Here is a 20,194-nt window from a genome sequence, read left to right as displayed (position 1 = left end):
CTGAACATGAGCAAGAAATAAACTTCCTAACTCTTTAACTTATTATTATTCTTTATCTCAGTCGCTAGCAGTCAAATCCATATCTTATCAGATAACAGTAATTATAACCATCATCTCCATTTGGACACTGAAGCTAACAAGTTGCCCCAAACCCCACAGCTAAGTAAGGGAAAGCAGCAGGATTCAAACTTGAATCTAATTCCAAAGTCCCTGCTCCTCCCATCCCTTTGATAAGAGCCATGTTTACTCTCAGTAATTCATGAGACGGCACAGGCCTTTCAGGAGAGTTTAAAACAGCCGACAACATCCACATCCTGTTCTTATCTGAGGGACACACATCAGAGCAGACTGTCTCTAGTAGATAAATTAACCACATACCAGGCAGCAGACAGGTTTTTAATTTCCCATTTAACATCTCTTCTGTCCAAGTCCCAAGGTGCCAGGCTCTTGCAGGGCTCCCAGAAGAAAGTCCAAAACTCATTCTCATGCAGACTTCACAATGTACTCTTCTCTAGGGGAAACTTGTGTTTATTAATTCCTTAGAATTTTCTCGATGTCAGATAATGGTGTTTGTAAATAAAGACAGTTTTACTTCTTCCTTTCCAATATGAAGCCCTTTTATTTCCTTTTCTCATCTCACAGCGCTAGCTAAAACCTCTAGTGCTACGATGAATCAGAGGTGAAAGTAAACATCCTTGCTTTGTTTCTGATCTAACATGGAAGGCATCCAGGCTTTCACCATTAAGTCTGATGTTTCCTGTGGGGTTTTTGTAGATGCCTTTTATCAGGTTAAGGAAGCTTCCTTCTACTCTAAGTCTATTGAACTATATCGTGAATTTGTAAATGATTTTTGTGTATATACTGAGATGATTGTGTGGATTTCATCCTTTATTATACTAATATGGTGTATTACATTAATTGATTTTTGGATGTTAAAACCACCTTTCATCTTTTTTTCTATGATGTTGTATTCAGCTTGCTAATATTTTATTGAGGACTTTTGCTTATTGTTCTGTAGTTTTCTTGTGATGTCAGGAAAGTTCTTGTTGCCTGGCTGGCCTGGCTCAGTAGTTGAGCATTGACCTATAAACCAGGAGGTCATGGTTTGATTCCTGGTCAGGGCACATGCCCAGGTTGCGAGCTTGATCCCCATTGTGGGATGTGCAGAAGGCAGTCAGTCAATGATTCTCTCTCATCATTGATGTTTCTATCTTTCTCTCCCTCGCCTTCCTTTCTGAAATCAATAAAAAAAAAATTTTTTTAAAGAATATTATTGCATTGGAGGTCCCCAAGAAAGTTACATGGGATTAAGTCCAGAGGAAACCGAGTGCAAGTTTTCAAGGGCCCTCTCTCAGTGGAGTCAGATAGGATGTCCTTCATTTCCCTAGCAATAAACTGTGACAACATGTGTGAAATGTTGCCATTAATGAAGCTCATTAGAGACTCATTGCCGAGAATTTTTTGAGAGACAGGTCATATAGGCACCCTATGCCTGACATGTACCCAAATCCAGATTTCCAAAAGGAAAGCAAATATTTAGCATAAACAATATTGATGACAGCTTAGCTTAGGCACAGGGAGCCACTCTTATTAGTTAGGGCAATGGGAACATTCCCGAACTCCAAGTTACCAGATGCCACCAAGGACTGACCTTATAAGCAGGCCTTTCAAAGGATAGGCCTTCTGTTAACTCTTTTCTGCGCACCTGCATTTAAAACAAAATCCCAGAAAGTAAATAATGATTAATACAAAAAAAGTAAATGCTAATGTTGGCATTTTAGCCATAGGAGGAGAGAGGAAGGGAGGTTTGAGAGGCCGGACATTCTTAGTGTCCTGGAACCACACTTGTTTAGCCTACCCATGTGCATATGTAAAGTCAAGCCTGCATCTCTAGAGAGTTTACTTTGGAGTGACAGAAAAAGCCCTCAGTTCATGTCATGCAGTGCTTAAGCAGAAATATTGTCCCTGCACTGTAAGGGAAATGGCTTTTCCAAGCCTTGTGGCTTTTCAGCAACACTACCTCTCCACCACCCATCAGAACTGCACAATTTTCATCAGTCACAGTCTGGAGTAAAGATTGAGAGTATGTCAAAGGGGGGCAGGAAAGCACACACTCCTCTGGCACCCTCTCCAGCATCCAGCCTGCCTCCACGCAGCACAAGCCTGATCCCACTGTCAAACCAATCTTGAGACTTCTTTAGTTTCCTGGCTATTGTCACTAGTTGATTTTACTCAACTTATGTCACAGACTACCCTAACCTCTGATGCATACCACTGATGGTAATAAAAATAGTAACAGCTAAATGCTTGTTAAGCACAAAGTATGGACCAAGCATTGTGTGAAGCAATTTCACTACTACCTCTCAACAATCCTGAAGACAGGTTGGCCCCAGGTCACTAATAGGTGGCAGAGATGGAATATGACCCCAAGCCCTGTGGCTCCAGAACTGCCAGCACGACTCCACTCCACAAAGACAGCTCCAGGACAGAAGAGGTTTCCCTTCCCATAGGAGAGCCCTTCACATTCTCTGACCTGGATTGGGGGTGAGGTAGAAGAGAATACTTCTTGAGGCTGAAGTTTAGGACAACAAAGAACCAAGTAACACAAACGAGTGGGGAGATTCCTGAAGAAAGTTTCCTTTCAGTGGTCCCATCTTCCAGGGGACATTTCGAAATGCAGCTGCATTCCTGGCTGTCATAAGGAACAGGGGTGCCAGGAATGCAAAATATCCTACAATGGATAGAACAGTCTATGCTATGTCAACAGCACCCCCACTGACAAACACTACATAACAAACTGGCCCTTGTATACAGCTCCAGGGCTACAGAAGCAAGAGGCAATAGAAAAGATCATTTTAAGCTCACTGCTTTCGAAGCCTTACCTTATGAATCTTGAGCTTTTGTGAAGCACCTGCCAGGCAACCATATGGCCCAAGCCTGTTCCTCAACCTCAACATCTAGATTAATAATCTCCAAGGCATGGACAGGAGCCAGGCTCAGGCCCACAGGCTATTTGTCCAACAAGACCCTTGGCTGCATCCTGGCCCAGGCAACGGGCAGACATAGGGCTATGCCAGCTGATTCTTGGACTAAGTACTTGAGAAATGTTAAGCAAGTCTCAGAAGGAAGGAGACTGTGGTCATTGCTCATTGTAGCTGCCATCAGCTCAGTTCTATAGTGTCAAGCCCTCAGCTGAACATGGAGAAGATGGCAAGTCAGGTCGTGGGGAAACCATTCGTAGCGTTTGTGGGCTCTGAGGAAATGTCTGCATTCTGGCACTTCCCCTCTCTCTCTCTGTCCTCAAACATATGCCCCTAGTAAAGGCTCCAACTCAGGTCCCCAGGCCTCCTTTCTAAAAAAGGCTAATATTTATGAAATAAACCAACAATTAAGTCTATGTTGCAAGGCAACCTTTATATTATAGCTTAGCAGCATATGTCTGATTTTCACTAATGCAATAAACCATTGATCTTCTAAACACTAAAACACTGCTCTTCCAGTTTCCCATCTCTGTCCCTTTCCTATAGAGCCTAAACATCTGGCCAGGAAAAGTATGATTGAAGAGTAAATCTAATTCATGAGGCACTTGATTTACTCGGTGATAAGCTTAAAGACTTCAATCTAGAACAGGATAAGGAAAGCAAGACTATTTATAGAGTCAGCGGTGATCTCCTTAATGATTGTATCCTTGTTCCCCTAGATCTCTTTGACAATTCTATAGGAAGTTGTAAAGGAAGAGTGAATGGGTTGTTACAAGGCCTTAATACTTAGAGATATTAAACTGAATTATGTTCAAGAGCCAAAACCCTGAGATGGTGTGGTGTTTGTGGGAGCTTGGAAGGGTAGTAATGTATGACTATCAGACAGGATCAAAACATAAAACAATAGTGATGGCACCAATAAAGTAATCCCAAAGAAATAGTTATTGTTATGGAAAGGAGTATAAAAAAAGGCAGGTAAGAAACAAACTGTTAGGAGAATGGCAGACAGGGGAATAACAATTCTTGGCTCCTGATATTTTAACTGAAACAGAGATTTATGAAACAAACTTAGGATGAAGTCTTTTTTATTTTTAAAGGAGCTGTCATCAAGTTTTTACTTACTTAAAAGTCGGCTACTCTCCAAAAGAGAAAAAATTAGTTAAACAATTTACATTAAAAATAGATAGGTCTGGCCCTAGCCGGTCTGGCTGTGGATAGAGCATCGGCCTGGAATTGACAGGTTCAATTCCAGTCAAGGGCACCAACCTTGGTTGCAGGCTCCTCCCTGGCCCAGGCCTTGGTTGTGTGTTTTGTGTGAGGCACGATCGATGTGTTTTGAGGAGGCAACCAATCGATTGTTTCTCTCACATCGACATTTCTGTCTTTCCCTCTCTCTTCCACTCTCCCTAAAAATCAATGGAAAAATATCCTCGGGTGAGGATTTAAAAAAAATAAATAGATAATTCTGGCCCTGGCCGGGTGGCTCAGTTGATTGGAACATCATCCCATACACCAAAAGGTTGCAGGTTCAATCCCTGGACAAGGCACACATGGCAGGCAACCAATCAATGTTTCTTTCTCTTCTCTTCCTCTCTTCTCTCTCTAAAAAAAATCAATAAACATCCTCGGGTAAGAATTAAAAAATAAATAAACAGACTGATAGGTCTGGCAGTTATAGCACAAGGCAGATTTAGCTAATGTAGACAACCCTCTACCTCATCTTCAATTCACAAACACTGAAAAATGCCAGATAAAATGCAGCATATTTGAAATGTATAGCTCATTATGAGCTATTACTTCACATTCATTTGGACAGCTATTATCAAAACAACAGAAAATAAGTGTTGGTAAGGATGCAGAGTAATTAGAACCCTTTTGCATTGCTAATAGATATATAAAATGTATAGTGATTTCTTTAAAAATTAAACACAGACTAACATATGATCCAACAATTCCAACTCTGGGTATATACCAAAAAAAAAAGTGAAATCAGGGACACAAATGGATATTTATATACACATGTTCATAGCAGCATTAACCACAATCACCCAAAAGTAGAAGCAACCTAAGCGCCCATCATCAAATGAACAGATAGATAAAATGTGGTATATACAAACAATGGGATATTATCCAGTCTTAAAAAGGAAGGAGTCCAGACAGTGTGGCTTAGTAGTTGAGTGTCGACCTATAAACCAGGAGGTCACATTGGATTCCCAGTCAGGGCACATGCCTGGGTTATGGGCTCGATCACCAATGTGGGGTGTGCAGGAAGCAGCCGATCATGATTCCCTCTCATCATTGATGTTTCTCCGCCCCCCCCCCACTTCCTCTCTGAAATCAATAAAAATATATATTTTTTTTAAAAGAAAGGAAATTCAAACACTTTCCACAACATGGATGAACCTTGAAGTCATTATGCTAAGTAAAATAAGCTAGTCACAAAAGGACAAATACTATATGATACTACTCAGTATTCAAACTCAGGAGGGTTATCTGGGTTGCGGAGTCCCCTCTGAGGAGCAAGGGGTCCCAGGCCCACATCAGACACTCCAGCTTAGGGTTCCAGTGCCAGGAAGAGAAGTCCCCATAACTTCTGGCTGTAAAAGCCAGTGGGGTTTGTGGCTGAGAGAGACAGAGGGCTGCTGGAGACTCAGGTATTCCTCTTCAACGACCCACATACAAACTTATTTGAACTCCCTCTGAACTGCAGTGCTGGGGCAGCAGCTCAAAAGGCACCCGGGACATCCAGGGAGGCACTGAACTATCTGGCATCAGGGTCAGCATGGGGTGCTATACATGAGTTTCTATGAACCTGGCTATGGCTGTTAGCCCACCATAGTGATTCCCTAAAACCCCACCCCACCCAACTTGCTGGGCCAACCCAAGCTGTTTCTAGTGGCTTCAGACTGTTCTAAAATCTCTCAAACAAGCAGCATCTGACCTCAGCATGCCCTGTACCTCCTGTTAAGTGGCCCTAGGCCTGGCACTCATAGCAGCCAGCCTTGGTTCACAACTTGGCTTCTTCTGGGCATCTCCAAACCCAGCACAAGTAGCAGCCAACTGCAGATTGCTTTGTAGCTCATGCAGGGTGGCCTTGGGTAGGGCACAGATGGTGGCTGACCTTGACCTGCACCTCCTGAAATGTCCCAGAGCCATGGCAGACAGCTGCAGATCACGTTGAAGCACCACCCAACCACCTCCACAAGCGACACACTCAAGGGGAAGACTCAGCAGGCACCAGAGCCCTGCTGAAGTAAGTTCTGCTCTGTGGAGTGGGCCCCAGAATAGCTGATTCTCCACAGTGGTCACAGCCAGTCCTCACAGCCAATCAACCTGAGGGTAAATCCCTCCCATTGAGGTGCCAACAGCAATCATAGCTCAACTACAACAAGAGGGTGCACACAGCCCACATAGGAGTGCACAACTGGAGTGCCCAGCTCAGGGGAATGGAGAGGCTGTGACATTGGATGCCAAAGGACACGTACTACATAAGATTAGAACTCTTAGGGAAAAATATTTTCATTATTACTCCTTATTGTAAAAATCTTTCTTGTGTTCTTTATACCTGGATGAAATAATTTTTGAGACTGCTAAAACCAACAAATATAAGCTGTATTTATTGTGTAAAAATTAAGAATGGTTCAGGCTATATAAAGGTAGTTGGATGTAAAATGTGCTAAATCTCAGCTTCTAGAAGAGTTGATTTTGAACTCAATCACCCTTTGAGAGAAGACATACCAGCTCGCATAATTTCATCAACCAGGAGAATGTTCGCAGCAATCACTGTGCTGAAGAAAAAGATGACAGGGTGAGTAAAACCTACCAACTCACTCTTATCTTTTCTCCATAGCAATCTGCAATTACTAAAGGTACTTTGTTTTTCAATGATGTTGGTGTGAGATTTTCTAAGACACAGCTATTATAAATACAAACATTACCCTTGTATTATAAATTCAATTCTTTTGCTAATAAAGTGGAAGCCTGATTGTATTTTCCAGAAAAACTGACCTCATTTTTAGCACATTATTTGATTTTCCCACTGTGCATGGGTACTATTTCAGTAAAGTCATTTCTTTCCCTTTCCCCTCAAATAAACAGAAAGATTAACATTTCCTATAACTTACATTGCTAGAACTAAAATGTTAGAGGGACTATAAAATGGCAGAAGCCAGTCTTAATAACTGAATACCATGCCTTTTCATACACTTAGCCATTTTTCCAATGCAGGATGGCAAAAATAATAGAAAAAAATTAATGTTATCAATTATGTCCCCAAAAGTCTTTATTTTATTAATACAAACTTACCAAGAGTGAAGGAGTTGTTTTTTCACACAATAATTATCCCAAACTCCTGCATCTGCAGCTACCATTGGCTCACCTGCAAAGTAAAAACAAACTATTTTAATACTATAATCTATAATAAAAGCATAATATGCTAATTAGACCAGATGTCCTTCCCGACGACCTTCCGGGAGCTGAGGCAGAGGCAGCCACCACGGCAGCAGGGGCTAAGCCCTTTGCACAAATTCCATGCATCGGGCCTCTAGTGTTAATATATTAACATCTGTTGTATATTCTAACAATATTTAATATATGACCAAAACTGCTATTGTCACAGTAACCAATGACCTCCATGTTGTCAAATCGACTGGTCAATTCTCAGGCCTCATCTATCAGCAGCACTTAACACACCTGATCATACCCTCCTGACTGTTCTTCCTCCACTTGTCTTCTAGGACGGCAAACTTGCCTGTTTTTTCTTTTGCACTAGTGGCTCCCTTTCTGTCTGCTTTGCTGCTTCTTGCTCTTCCTCCCTGCGCTCTTACTGTTGGAGTACCTAAAAGCTCAGACCTGGATTATTCTCTTCTCTCTACACTAACTTAGATGATCTCATCTAGTCTCTACTTAAACTATATACACTCCGATGACTCTCAAGCTTTCATCTCTAACCCAGACCTCTTTCTTGAGCTCCAGACTCATACATCCAACTGTCTATTTTACTTGAAGTCTACAGATACTTCACACTTAACTCTGAAAAACTTAATACTGGTCACCACCCGCCGAAACCGGTTTGGCTCAGTGGATAGAGCGTCAGCCTGCGGACTGAGAGGTCCCGGGTTCGATTCCGGTCAAGGGCATGTACCTGGGTTGCGGGCACATCCCCGGTGGTGGATGTGCAGGAGGCAGCTGATCGATGTTTCTCTCTCATCGATATTTCTAACTCTATCTCTCTCCCTTCCTCTCTGTGAAAAATCAATAAAATATATTTAAAAAAAAAAAATACTGGTCACCACCCCCCCCACTACAACCTGATCTGCCCACAGTCTTCTCCAATGGCAATCCCGACCTTCTAGTTGTTGTTCAGTTAACTCCTCTGCACAGAGTAGCCAGTGATCCTTTTAAACATAATTAGGCCACACCTCTGCTCTAAATTGCTCCCTATTCCACTACAGTAAAAATCCGAGTCCTTAGACTGGCCTATATGCCCCTACATGACTTTCTACTACCTCCCCAATCTCCTTCCTCCTCCTCTAAAATATCAATGATTTTTTCCACTGGCCAGTCCCTCTGCCTATCATACTCCTTCCTCAGAGCCCCACACGGCTACATCCCGTACTTTTTTTTTCTCAACAGACATATTCTCGTTGATGACCATCCTCTTTAAATTGAAACCCTCTCCCAACCCTCCTGTGCTAACATTCACAATCATCCTATACTGTTATTTTATTTTTTTCATAGAATTTATTACTCTTAAAAAATGCTAAAAATAACTTCCGAATGAAGTTTATTTTTTACTGTCTATCCTTGCCCACTACAACATAAGCTCACAAGAACAAGGACTTTTGTCTGTTTTGCTCTGTATGAATCCCAAGAGTCAAATAACAAGCACTCAATGACTATTTCTTAAATGAATGAATAATTTAAAAAGTTCAAAAGTGCCGAAGCTGGTTTGGCTCAGTGGATAGAGCATTGGCCTGCGGACTGGAAGGTCCCAGGTTCGATTCCGGTCAAGGGCATGTACCTGGGTTGCGGGCACATCCCCAGTAGGAGATGTGCAGGAGGCAGCTGATCGATGTTTCTCTCTCATCGATGTTTCTAACTCTCTATCTCTCTCACTTCCTCTCTGTAAAAAAAAAAAAAATCAATAAAATATATTAAAAAAAAAAAGTTCAAAAGTAAACTAAAAGGCACCCAAAATTTAAATATTAAAATCATCCAAACCTCCACCCCCTTACTATAAGTTCTGGGTCACTGTAGTATAACCTCTTTCTTTATTAAGCAGCTAATTTTTCTTCATTTTCTTACCTGTATTCAAATCAATACCAACAGGTTGTTCTGACTCTAAATGCTCAGCCTGAACTTTTACTAGTGTTTCCTGAGGGTCATAACCCGAATTCTGAGCAAGAACCTTGAAAAATAAAAATAACAATAAATGTATGTGTGGAATACCTTCACATATATATGTGGATATCATATATTTTTTAAAAAGGCACTGCTCTCTAGTCTTGGGAAAATATATTCACAATATAATAATCATCTCCTTTTGAGGAATTTCATTCTTAATCTAAATCAAATGATTATTTCATATATCTAGCATTTTTTATATTTACTTAAACGTTTTCCCTATGTACAACACACTAAATTCTGAGTAGGGTATTAGAGTTCCCCCATCCCCACCCCAATAAATTAATTTCCCTCTTTGCAAAAGATTTTAAAAACAAAAGACATGAAAGGAAATAGAGTGGTATTCTTGTTTCCTCTAGTTCAGGGGTGGGCAAACTTTTTGACTCGAGGGCCACAATGGGTTCTTAAACTGGACCAGAGGGCCGGAACAAAAACATGGATGGAGTGTGTGTGTGAACTAATATAAATTCAAAGTAAACATCATTACATAAAAGGGTATGGTCTTTTTTTTTTTTTAGTTTTATTCATTTCAAACGGGCCGGATCCGGCCCGCGGGCCATAGTTTGCCCACAGCTGCTCTAGTTCCTCTAGCCACATGACTTCCAGTTTTTCCTGGGCACTTACAAAAGGAAGCCTGCATATTTGCAGCATCTTTGTGCTCCTCATCAACAAGAGGAGAGTCATGACCTGTGGCAACAGGGATGGAGATACCTGCAGTCCAACCCAGGTTTACTGCAAGTGGTCCCAAACCAACAGTTGATGAGTAAAAAGGTATGACCAATGTATACTAGGTTTACCAATTTGCATCAACTAAAGGATCATTATTTATTGACTTTGCTGCTTTGGGGAAAGAAAACCTTAGATTTCTGATTCACAAAGATTCCACAAATTATGAATAATTTTAAAGCAATTATCAAAGAGACTTTGCTAGCATTGTTAGTAATGTTGTAATTCACGGTAACAGCATATTTGAAAGTTTTTCTGTGCTTCTAAGCAGTTTATAACCAGGTTAAGACAAAAGAAAAAGAATTTTAGTTCTCTGTCCTACTGATGCAAGAAAAAATATTTGGTGTCTCTCCTTTTCTAAGGAATTATAATGAAAATGGAATGCAATGTCATATTTGGGAGTGCTGAACACCCTGAAGTTCTCACTTTGCACAATTTAAAGTGATAATACTTTGGCCGGGGCTGGTTTGGCTCAGTGGATAGAGCGTTGGTCTGCGGACTCAAGGGTCCCAGGTTCGATTCCGGTCAAGGGCATGTACCTTGGTTGTGGGCACATCCCCAGTAGGAGATGTGCAGGAGGCAGCTGATCGATGTTTCTAACTCTCTATCTCTCTCCCTTCCTCTCTGTAAAAAAAATCAATAAAATATATTTTAAAAAATTAAAAAAAATAATAAAGTGATAATACTTTGGATACCATCAACAAAATAAAGGTCTACTCTAAAATCTAATTAAATCTTAAATTGTAAACTTTTTCATTATGATTAGTTAATCAAGCAGCATTTCTGAAGGAAATTTTTGGAATTACTTCAACTTTTGGAACTCAGAGAACATCAATAAAGCAAGGGGGTAGGTAATTTGGCTATTTCATTAAACTCCTATAAGGATTCTGAGCTGTTATTCCAAAAGTTTCCCTGCTTTAGCTATAAAAATATCTTAGACAAAACTGTGTGAGTAAATGCAAATAAATATGTCTGCTGTTAGATAATATATGCAAATTATAATGAAACGCCTTATGTCTAACCAGTTGGTCTTTGGCCATTAGGATAGTTGTACCTTAGGAATAATGAGTAAGGCATCAGCAAAAGCTTGGACTCCAAGGCGAGCTCTTCCTTTTATACTGTGCTTATACTTCATAAGAGCTTCAGCTATTGCCACTTCAACTGCACCAGCTCCTGGAACCACACAACCTATTGGAGACGAAAAAAATGATTGACAAGACATGCCATACAGTAAAAGAAAACAGAGAAAAAGGCAACTAGCTACTCAAATGTGCTTTATTATCTTGTCTACATCTAAAATATATAAAAATATATACAGAAGTAAAATCAGTTGCACAACTCAGTGATTACTCAGATGTCTTTTTACCATTATTTCATATCTATCTTTTTGTTTATCAGATAAATCTGGCCTATTTTTATAAAATTTATTACTCTATTTTTGAGATATAATTCACATACCATAAAATTCAGCTTTTTAAAGTTATACTTTTCAGTAGTTTTTAGTATATTCACATGAATGTGCAACCATCCCCCCTATCTTATTCCAGAATATTAAAAAAAAAAAAACCCTGTATCCATTCACAACCAGTCTCTATTTCCCCTTTGCCCAGCCCCTGGCCACCACTAATTTACTCTTTGCCTGTATGTCTTTGCTTTTCCTGGATATTTCGTATAAGTGTAATCACATAATACATAGCCTTTTGTGTCTAGACTCTTTTACTTAGCATAATGTTTTCAAGGTCGTCATGTTGTACCATATATCACTATTTATTCTTTATTGTGGTTAAATAACACTCCATTGTATGGGTATACCATTTTTGTTTATACATTCATTAACTAATGGATATTTGAATTGATTCCACTATATGGTTATTATGAAAATGCTGCTGTGAACATTCAGTTACGAGTTTTTTGGGTGGACAGAGTTTTCAACTCTCTTGTGTATATACCTAAGAGTTGATTTGCTGGTTCACACAGTAACTCTATGTTTAACTTTTTGAGGAGCTGCCTAACTGTTCCCCATGAGCAACTGTATATGAGAGTTCCAACATTTATTATTGTCCAGCTCTTTGACCATAGCCATCCTAACATGAAATGGTATCTCTTTGAAGTTTTTATTTTTATTTCCTTAATGACTAATGATGTTGAGCATCTTTTCATGTGCTTATTATTCTATTTTAAACGTGTGTTTTTATTGAATTATTTATCCTAACTCCTTTCAAAAGGTAGCTGGCAAGCATGGCTGTGGCAGCACGAGCCTCTCCTGCCTCCACAGCAGCGCTCCTGAATGGTGGCAGCGGTGGTGGCAGGCACAGCAGGGCCGAGATGAGCAGGAACAGCGCAGTGCCCGGCCCAGGATCAGGCTCCTCCCTGGCTGCCTGTCGCTTTGCACACTATTACATCCCCCGAGAGGTCCCAGATTGCAAGAGGGTGCAGGCCAGGCTGAGGGACGCCACCAATGCACGAATCTGTGCACCAGGCCTCTAGTTAAATAATAATAGCTAATATTCTTCCCTAATCTTTCTTTTTTATTTTATTTTTTATTTTTTTCACTTACAGTTTAGATTCAATGTTATTTTGTATTAGTGTCAGGTGTCTAGCATAGTGGTTAGACAATGATAAACTTTACACTGCACCTGAGGTAATGAAATGTGTACTAAGCAGTAAAGGCTTCTTATGGTTTTAAAAATTAAAAAATGATAATACAGCATTAAATTAAGTGCTTTTTTATTTCATAAATTGAAGATAATTAAAATGGCAACATACTATTAACAATATTCCAAAGGGAAAAACCGTCACAACCCAAACTATAAATTGCCCAAAGTAAAATGAAATAATAGTTATCATTAATATATTTTAAGATAGTATACATACCAGATAGATTTATTACCACTTTAAAAATATGAGAGTTTCATATCCATCACACAAAAAACAACTTACCATCTTCAATGGCATTTCTGATGGCACGAAGTCCATCCCTTACAGCATCCTTGATTTGTGTGAGAGTATGCTTATTTGGTCCCTTAATCAACAAGGTGACAGAGCGAGGGTTAACACAGTCCTCAACAAAAGTGAACTTTTCTTCACCCTAAAGGATAATACAAGAATATATAACTTTAATATGTAATGTCATTATGTCAATCTTCTTGTGAATTTTTCTTGTCAAACATAACTAAATATATGTTAAAAGCAGATAAGTTATATTTAAACTCTTAATATTTAGGTAAATAAATTATAAAATCTATCCTGTGTATTATTCAGACTTCAAAATGTAAAACCTGAATTAAAAGTTTCAATATTTAAAAAAGGAGGTAGTTTACTGTTTACTTTCTAACCACTGCCCCCAAAGATACTCACTAATGCATATTCGTGTACAAGGCCAGCATGTCCCAAGCAATCTACACTGAGGTCTTCAAGAGAATTCAAAGCTATTCCACCACAAGCAAGAGTGAGTCTGAAATTACATGTATGTCAACGTAGCTTTGGTTATGGAAAACATAAAGACTAATTTCTTAAAGGTGAAAAGATATCTAACATGGAAGACTTCACTGTCACTGTATTATATTGCTTCTAAATCTGTTTTAAATAAATAAATAAATAAATAAATAAATAAATAAAATCTGTTTTAAGAAGATGAAAACTGCCCAGCCAGTCTGGGTTGAGTGTTGACCTATGAGCCAGGAAGTCACGTTTTGATTCCTGGTCAGGGCAACTGATCAATGATTCTCTCATCTTCATGGATGTTTCTATCTCTCACCCTCTCCCTTCCTCTCTGAAATCAATAAAAAAAAAAATTTTTTAAAAGATGAAAACCTACAAAGTTTTGAGGTAGGTTAATCTTGATTTTTGACAATTACATTATTTACTGAAATCAAAAACAAAATTTGAAATTTGTACACTACCTTTTTTGCTCAACAATGTTTGCATATAAGCTAAAAGGAAAATATGGGATAATTTCAAATTAATCTATTAATAAACTTAGGGCACATAATTATCTGCAAGCTTACCTTTCCATATTTCTCCTTTTTGCTCTACGAAGAGCTACTATATCATGTTTTGCGAGCGCATCTAAGGACAATGGATCAATTCCCTATAATCAAATTAGCACAAACGTTACAAGCATGTTTTAAGCTAGTGGTCCTAAAACTTTCTGATCTCATCACTGCTTCACACTCTTAAAAATTCTTAAGCCCCTAACAAAATAATCTGATGAACAGTAATAGATCCAGAGACATAGAAGGAAGCATGGAACAGACTGTTGAACCTCAGAGGGAAGGCAGGGGAGGGTGGGTGGGTGAGAAGAGATCAACCAATGAACTTGTTTGCACATATGAATACATGGACACAGACAATGGGGTGGTGAAATCCTGGGGTGGGGGTAAGAGCAGGCTAGAAGAGGTCAATGGGGGGAAAAAGAGACATATTAAATATTTTCAACAATAAAGATTTAAAAAATAAATAAAGTTTATGAAAGAGTAAAAGAAAAAAATGTTATTAAGCCCCAATGGTATGGCTCAGTGGTTGACTGTCAACCTATGAACCAGGAGATAACGGTTCAATTCCATCAGGGCACATGCCTGGGTTTCGGGTTTCGATCATTGATTCTCTCTCATCACTGATACTTCTATATCTCTCTCCCTTCCTCTCTGAAATAAATAAAAATACATGTTTTTTAATTATGAAGAGCCCAAAGCACTTTTATGTAATTTGTATCTGTAATATTTATCATATCATTAAAATTGAGGAATTTTTTAAATGTTTATTAATCCATTTAATATAATAAGAAACCATTTATGTTAACATAAATAACATTTCTTAATAAAAATTTATTCTAGTTTCCTAAACAAACAAAAAATACAGTGAGGGTGAGACACTGTTTTAGATTTTTATAAATCTTTTTAATGTCTGTTATATATGTGTGTGTTTTTTCTATTGATTTTTTTCTTGGAGAAGGGTGGGGGGGGAGCATGGATATGAGAGAGACATCAATCAGTTGCCTCCTGTACACACCCCTTCCGGGGATTGAGCCTGTAGCCTACGCATGTGTCCTGACCAAGAATCTAACCAGCAAACTTCCTTGCAGGGGACGATGCTCAACCAACTGAGCCACACTGGCCAGGGTTTTAATGTCTGTCTTAATAGAAGACAGCTGGATTCTCCTATCTGCTCTGCATTCAATTTGGTGCAATATATTGTTTTGTCTAAAGTATAAGAAGAAAACCTGGCCTCACAGAGACATATATTAGAAAAGAGAGGAATATTTTAATAACCTTTTCAGATAAACATGGACATTCTTCTTTGATACTATACCAAAATTCAGTAAGTGGTCAGTTTCAATGTGGAATATGGAACCATATCAATGAACTCTGCATACTCGCCAACATTAAAATCCATTTGTCTATCTTGCACTTTGAATTGATTATTAGGCATTTAGAAAATATTGGTTCACTGAGTTAGGCAGAGCTTCCAAATGCTGACATATTCATGGTAATACAATATCAAATATATCACCTTTGCTAATATCATCACAAATGTTACCAGAAAAGCCTTTTAAATATAGGAAAGCTGTCAAGTTCACAGTGGCATATACAGGTTTTCCAAAATTCTAATTTTTGTTTGAAGACTCAAATGTTATCATTGGAAACAAATACTGTCAGTTGTTTTCCTTCAAGTGGCAGGATTGCTGCATTCATTTTTTAGAAGAAACTACCAAGCACCCATGTCTAAATATAGTTTGTCAGTCATCCTTTCAAGTAAAAATGGCATTGCATGGTTCTCAATTACACAAGAGCTTTCCTTCGACACAACCATATTTTGATATGCCACAAAAGTGTTTTGTGCATACTTCATATTTTGTCACACAGAATTATTTAAGGATCAACATTTGATAAAATTAATAAGCTTTACTACTTCATAAAGGCATTCTTAAATGAACTCCCTTTTTTTTAAACTGCCAGTGTGTGGTAGTATGGCAATAAAGGGTATGATGACTACCAGTATAGTTTGGTGCTACTGCTTTGATTAGTGCTAAGGCATCAGCAGTTTTGCATCATCATTGCAAATGTCAACACAATATAAAAAGCATTATTACTAATATTACGAAAATAGTTTTGTCCTCACGATCTCCCTGAAATGGTCTTAGGGATTCCTTCAGGTCCACTTTGAGAAACACTAAAGAACATTTACAAATAGTTAAAATCTAAACATTTTTTCCTCACCTTTTGATTAATAACAACAAATCCTTTGTTGGAACGAGCACAGACTTTTTCCTTCAGGTCTATTATTTTTTGTACTCTATCATCAATAAATTTTCTTTCAGCTTTTACCAATTTCTCTTTTTCTTGAGCAGTCTTATAAAAGAAACCAGAGCTCACCTCTCTAAAAAATTAATAAAAACAAGCTAGTAAAGGCAGTGGGAAGAGGAAAAGGTAGGAGTTTACACTAAACAGTGGGAGGAAAGAAAGAGATTAAAAAACACTTTTAGAAAAAACAGTTTCAAATGTTATAAAGAGTAAATGACATACATACGTTTTTTCATATTCTAGTGATACATTGCAAATAAGGATATATGCATCTTCTACTCGCTTCTTCATTTCTGGGTGACGGGCACCATGATCCAAAACTAATCCTCTGATTAACCTATTAAAAATATGTAATGTTTCTTACCGTCTTTGAGTATACACTCTAAAATTTGATATAAAATTAGAATTATACTTTTTTAAAGATATTTTTATTTATTTCTGAGAGGAAGGGAGAGCGAGATAGAAACATCAATGTTGAGAGAAAATCATTGATCGGCTACCTCCTGCAAGCCCCCAACAGGGGACCAAGCCCACAACCGGGATACATGCCCTTGGCTGAAATCAAACCTGGGACCCTTCAGTCCACAGGCCAACGCTCTAGCCACTGAGCAAAACCAGGTAGGGCTAGAATTATACTCTTAAAGGTGTAACAGAACTGCTAGGGCATACACCGTTTCCTTACACCAACTTTAATCCTAACACACAATTAGTAAAATTGGAAAAGATAATCTACTTTACAACACTGTGACTGTTAAGTCACAATGAAATCAACCCAGAATTATCCTCTAAATTATGTGGCTCAAACATATGACACAGCTGATCAAGTAATGAAAGGTAGACACACAATGAACTTCTAAGGAACATTTATTTGTTCAAAATAATTACATGGAACTGAAAATTGTTAATCTAAATGTCCAACAATAGAGTACTATTCAGCAAATAATGGCCCAGATATTTCAGTCATAAAAACTATGCAATAACATGGAAAAATATTTACAGGGATGGCTGATAAACACAGAGTGACAAATTGCATATAAAACATGATTATAACTGTTCTTTAAAAAAAATAAGCACTTAGGCATTGAAAAGAAAAAAATGAAAGAAAATTAAAGAGTAGGCGCTTATGCTTGAGTGGTTAGGAATACAGATCATGGTGAGGGGTCTTTTTTCCTGTTTTCTAAATGTTCCTTCAAGAATAAATATCTTTGTAACTCTTCAAAATTCATTTATGCCCAGTTAGGGAATGGCATTTCTACTGAATCTTTTATAACCAATATTTGTTATACATTAAAGATATAATTTTTTGAATAGTTAAATATAAGGAAATTTTCAGTTTTAGTCTAACTAGATTACTCTAACTCCTAACCTAACATGAAGATATTTTAATTAGGAAGAAACAAACTACATGTTCAATATTCTTCACTCTTCAAACATCCTTTACTGTTCCCCCACCCCCCCCTCACTCTCAGCAAATGTCCTTGCTTCTTCAAGAAAAAAGAAACAGTCCCATCACTACCTCTTATGAATCCACCAGCACTTGAACCCTGAACCTCCTATGATTACGAATGATCTGTCCACGCTCTTCTCTAAGGTTAACTCCTCCACTTGTGAACTGTATTCCTTTCCCCTCTCTGTTCCTGCATTGTCCCCTATTCCCTTACACTAAGTCTTTCTGCCTAAAGGAGCATTCTCATCAGGATACTAATGTGCCATAATTCCCATCTTTAAAACAAAGGATTCTTTGGGCCCGGCTGGCATGGCTCAGTGGTTGAGCATCAACCTGTGAACCAGGAGGTTAATTCAATTCCCGGTCAGGGCACATGCCCACGTTGCGGGTTTCCGGGCTCGGTCCCCAGTAGGGGATGTGCAGGAGGCAGCCGATCAATGATTCTCTCTCATCACTGATGTTTTTCTCTCTCTCTCCCTCTCCCTTCCTCTCTGTTACCAAAAAACTAAATTTTTCCCAAATCTAATAGTCAATTCTCAGTTCACAACAATTTGCTCAAAATTTCAGCAGCATATGACATAGCTTATTATTCTCTCCTTCTTGAAATACTTTCTTCTCTTACTAGTAGTTTCTGGGACACTACCCTCTCTTGGTTTTCCTCCTATCACACTGACCACCCCTTCTCAGTTTCCTTTGCTGAATGCTCCTTATCTTCTCAATTCCAAACATTGGAGTGTACCAAAGTTCCCAATCCTTAAATTTCTGCTTTTCTTCATCTATATTTACTTCCCAGATGATCTCATCAACTCTTACAGCTTTAGGTCATTCATACACTGATGACTTCCAAACATGTATTTCCAATCCAGACCACTATGTGCACTCCAGAACATTTCTCCAACTTTCTACTCAACCACTAACAGGCATCTAAAAATACAACATTCAGGATGTGAGGGCGATCTGGCTGCAACATCTATCACCTCATTGGTCACCAGGGTTGATTCGGAAAAATACAACATTCCCCAAATTGAACTCCTGATTTAGTTCCCCAAACCTGCTCTTCCCAGTCTCTCCATGACACCTCCATTTTTCCAGCTGTTCATGCAAAAACCCAAGAGACATCCTGACTCCTCTGTTCCTGCCACATTCTATGTCAAATCACCAAGAAATCCCCTTGCTCCTTCTAAGTATACCCTGATCTAAACCATTTTCATTTCTCACCTATTATCACAACAGATTCCTAACAGGTCTCCTACTTTTGCCCTTATACCTCCCACCTCACTCCAGTGTATTCTCCACATAACAACCACAGAGCTCCCTCTGAAATATAAATCAAAAACTCGTTGCCCTCAACAACAGTAAACTAATTTGGACCAACACCAATACCAAAAACAATGTTGGGTTAAAAACAAGAAAACCTTTAAATGCTAGAAAGCTATAAGATAATAAAGAGTCACAAAATAATTTTCTTTTCAAAACTGAAAGGAAAACCAGAAATCTAAGAGGTAAGTAGAGAACTGTGGGACCTCCTACTGCAAAGTCATTTGACAATTCAGGCAAATCTGAACTTTGGTTTCAATGACCTCACAATGAGAGGGGGCAGAATTAAAAGTTCAAAGTTCATCCAAGGTACAGGGTCTAATAGAAGGCCCTCTTCACATTAAGTGGGAACCTCAATAGGCTATATACTCAGGGTATAAACCAGAAGGATAAAATAAAAGCAAGCAGCCCTCACATGAACTTGCAGTTAGAATTCACAACTGGATATTCCCAAAAAGCCTCAGATGTGGATGTAATTTAGTGCCTGGGCTCCTTACAGCAGCAAATTCAAAATTCTCTGCAGAAAAGCACCTTCATCCTAGGTCTCAAATTATTTCTACAAATACTTTTTTTAAACATAATGAGTAGCACATATAGAAATAAAGTATGATGTGTGAGAAACAGCAAAATACAATAAACACCATAAATAGACAAGCCAGACTTTAAATAATGTAATTATCAGACATGGACTATACAGTGTGGGGCAAAAGTAGATTTAAAGTTGTGAGTATGCAAAACAGTTTATTCTTGCATTATTATTTATTAATATTGTATTATTTATTTATTTTACAACTGTAAACCTACTTTTGTCCACCCCTGTATGTTTAAAGAAATAAAATGTAAGTTTGGGAAGATATGCAAGGAATAGGAAACCATAAATAGTGACATGGCAAATTTAAAAAACCACCAAACAGAACTTCTATAAATAAGTAAAGATATATATATACATATTTTAAAAATAAAGTATTTACTGATGAATTGTGATATCTGGACTGGCTTCAGAATATCCAAGTTTA

General features: G+C 38.4%; 1 protein-coding gene across 1 annotated transcript in view; it reads right to left on the bottom strand.

The window, feature by feature from the left end:
* Positions 1-6,579: 6,579 nt before the first annotated feature.
* Positions 6,580-20,194, bottom strand: part of CCT6B (chaperonin containing TCP1 subunit 6B) — a 23,308-nt gene continuing 9,693 nt past the window's right edge. Inside the window, exons 6-14 of the mRNA XM_006774205.2 lie at positions 16,641-16,751; positions 16,331-16,490; positions 14,120-14,202; positions 13,470-13,566; positions 13,053-13,200; positions 11,167-11,300; positions 9,288-9,390; positions 7,287-7,359; positions 6,580-6,769 (exon numbers count right to left, since the gene is read on the bottom strand). Coding sequence (XP_006774268.2) covers positions 6,697-6,769; positions 7,287-7,359; positions 9,288-9,390; positions 11,167-11,300; positions 13,053-13,200; positions 13,470-13,566; positions 14,120-14,202; positions 16,331-16,490; positions 16,641-16,751 — 982 coding nt within the window. The 3' untranslated portion in view covers positions 6,580-6,696. The remainder of the gene's footprint in view (positions 6,770-7,286; positions 7,360-9,287; positions 9,391-11,166; positions 11,301-13,052; positions 13,201-13,469; positions 13,567-14,119; positions 14,203-16,330; positions 16,491-16,640; positions 16,752-20,194) is intronic.

This window comes from Myotis davidii, unplaced genomic scaffold (assembly GCF_000327345.1).
Source record: "Myotis davidii unplaced genomic scaffold, ASM32734v1 scaffold327, whole genome shotgun sequence".
Classification (NCBI taxonomy): domain Eukaryota; kingdom Metazoa; phylum Chordata; class Mammalia; order Chiroptera; family Vespertilionidae; genus Myotis; species Myotis davidii.
This window is presented reverse-complemented; position numbering and strand designations above follow the sequence as displayed.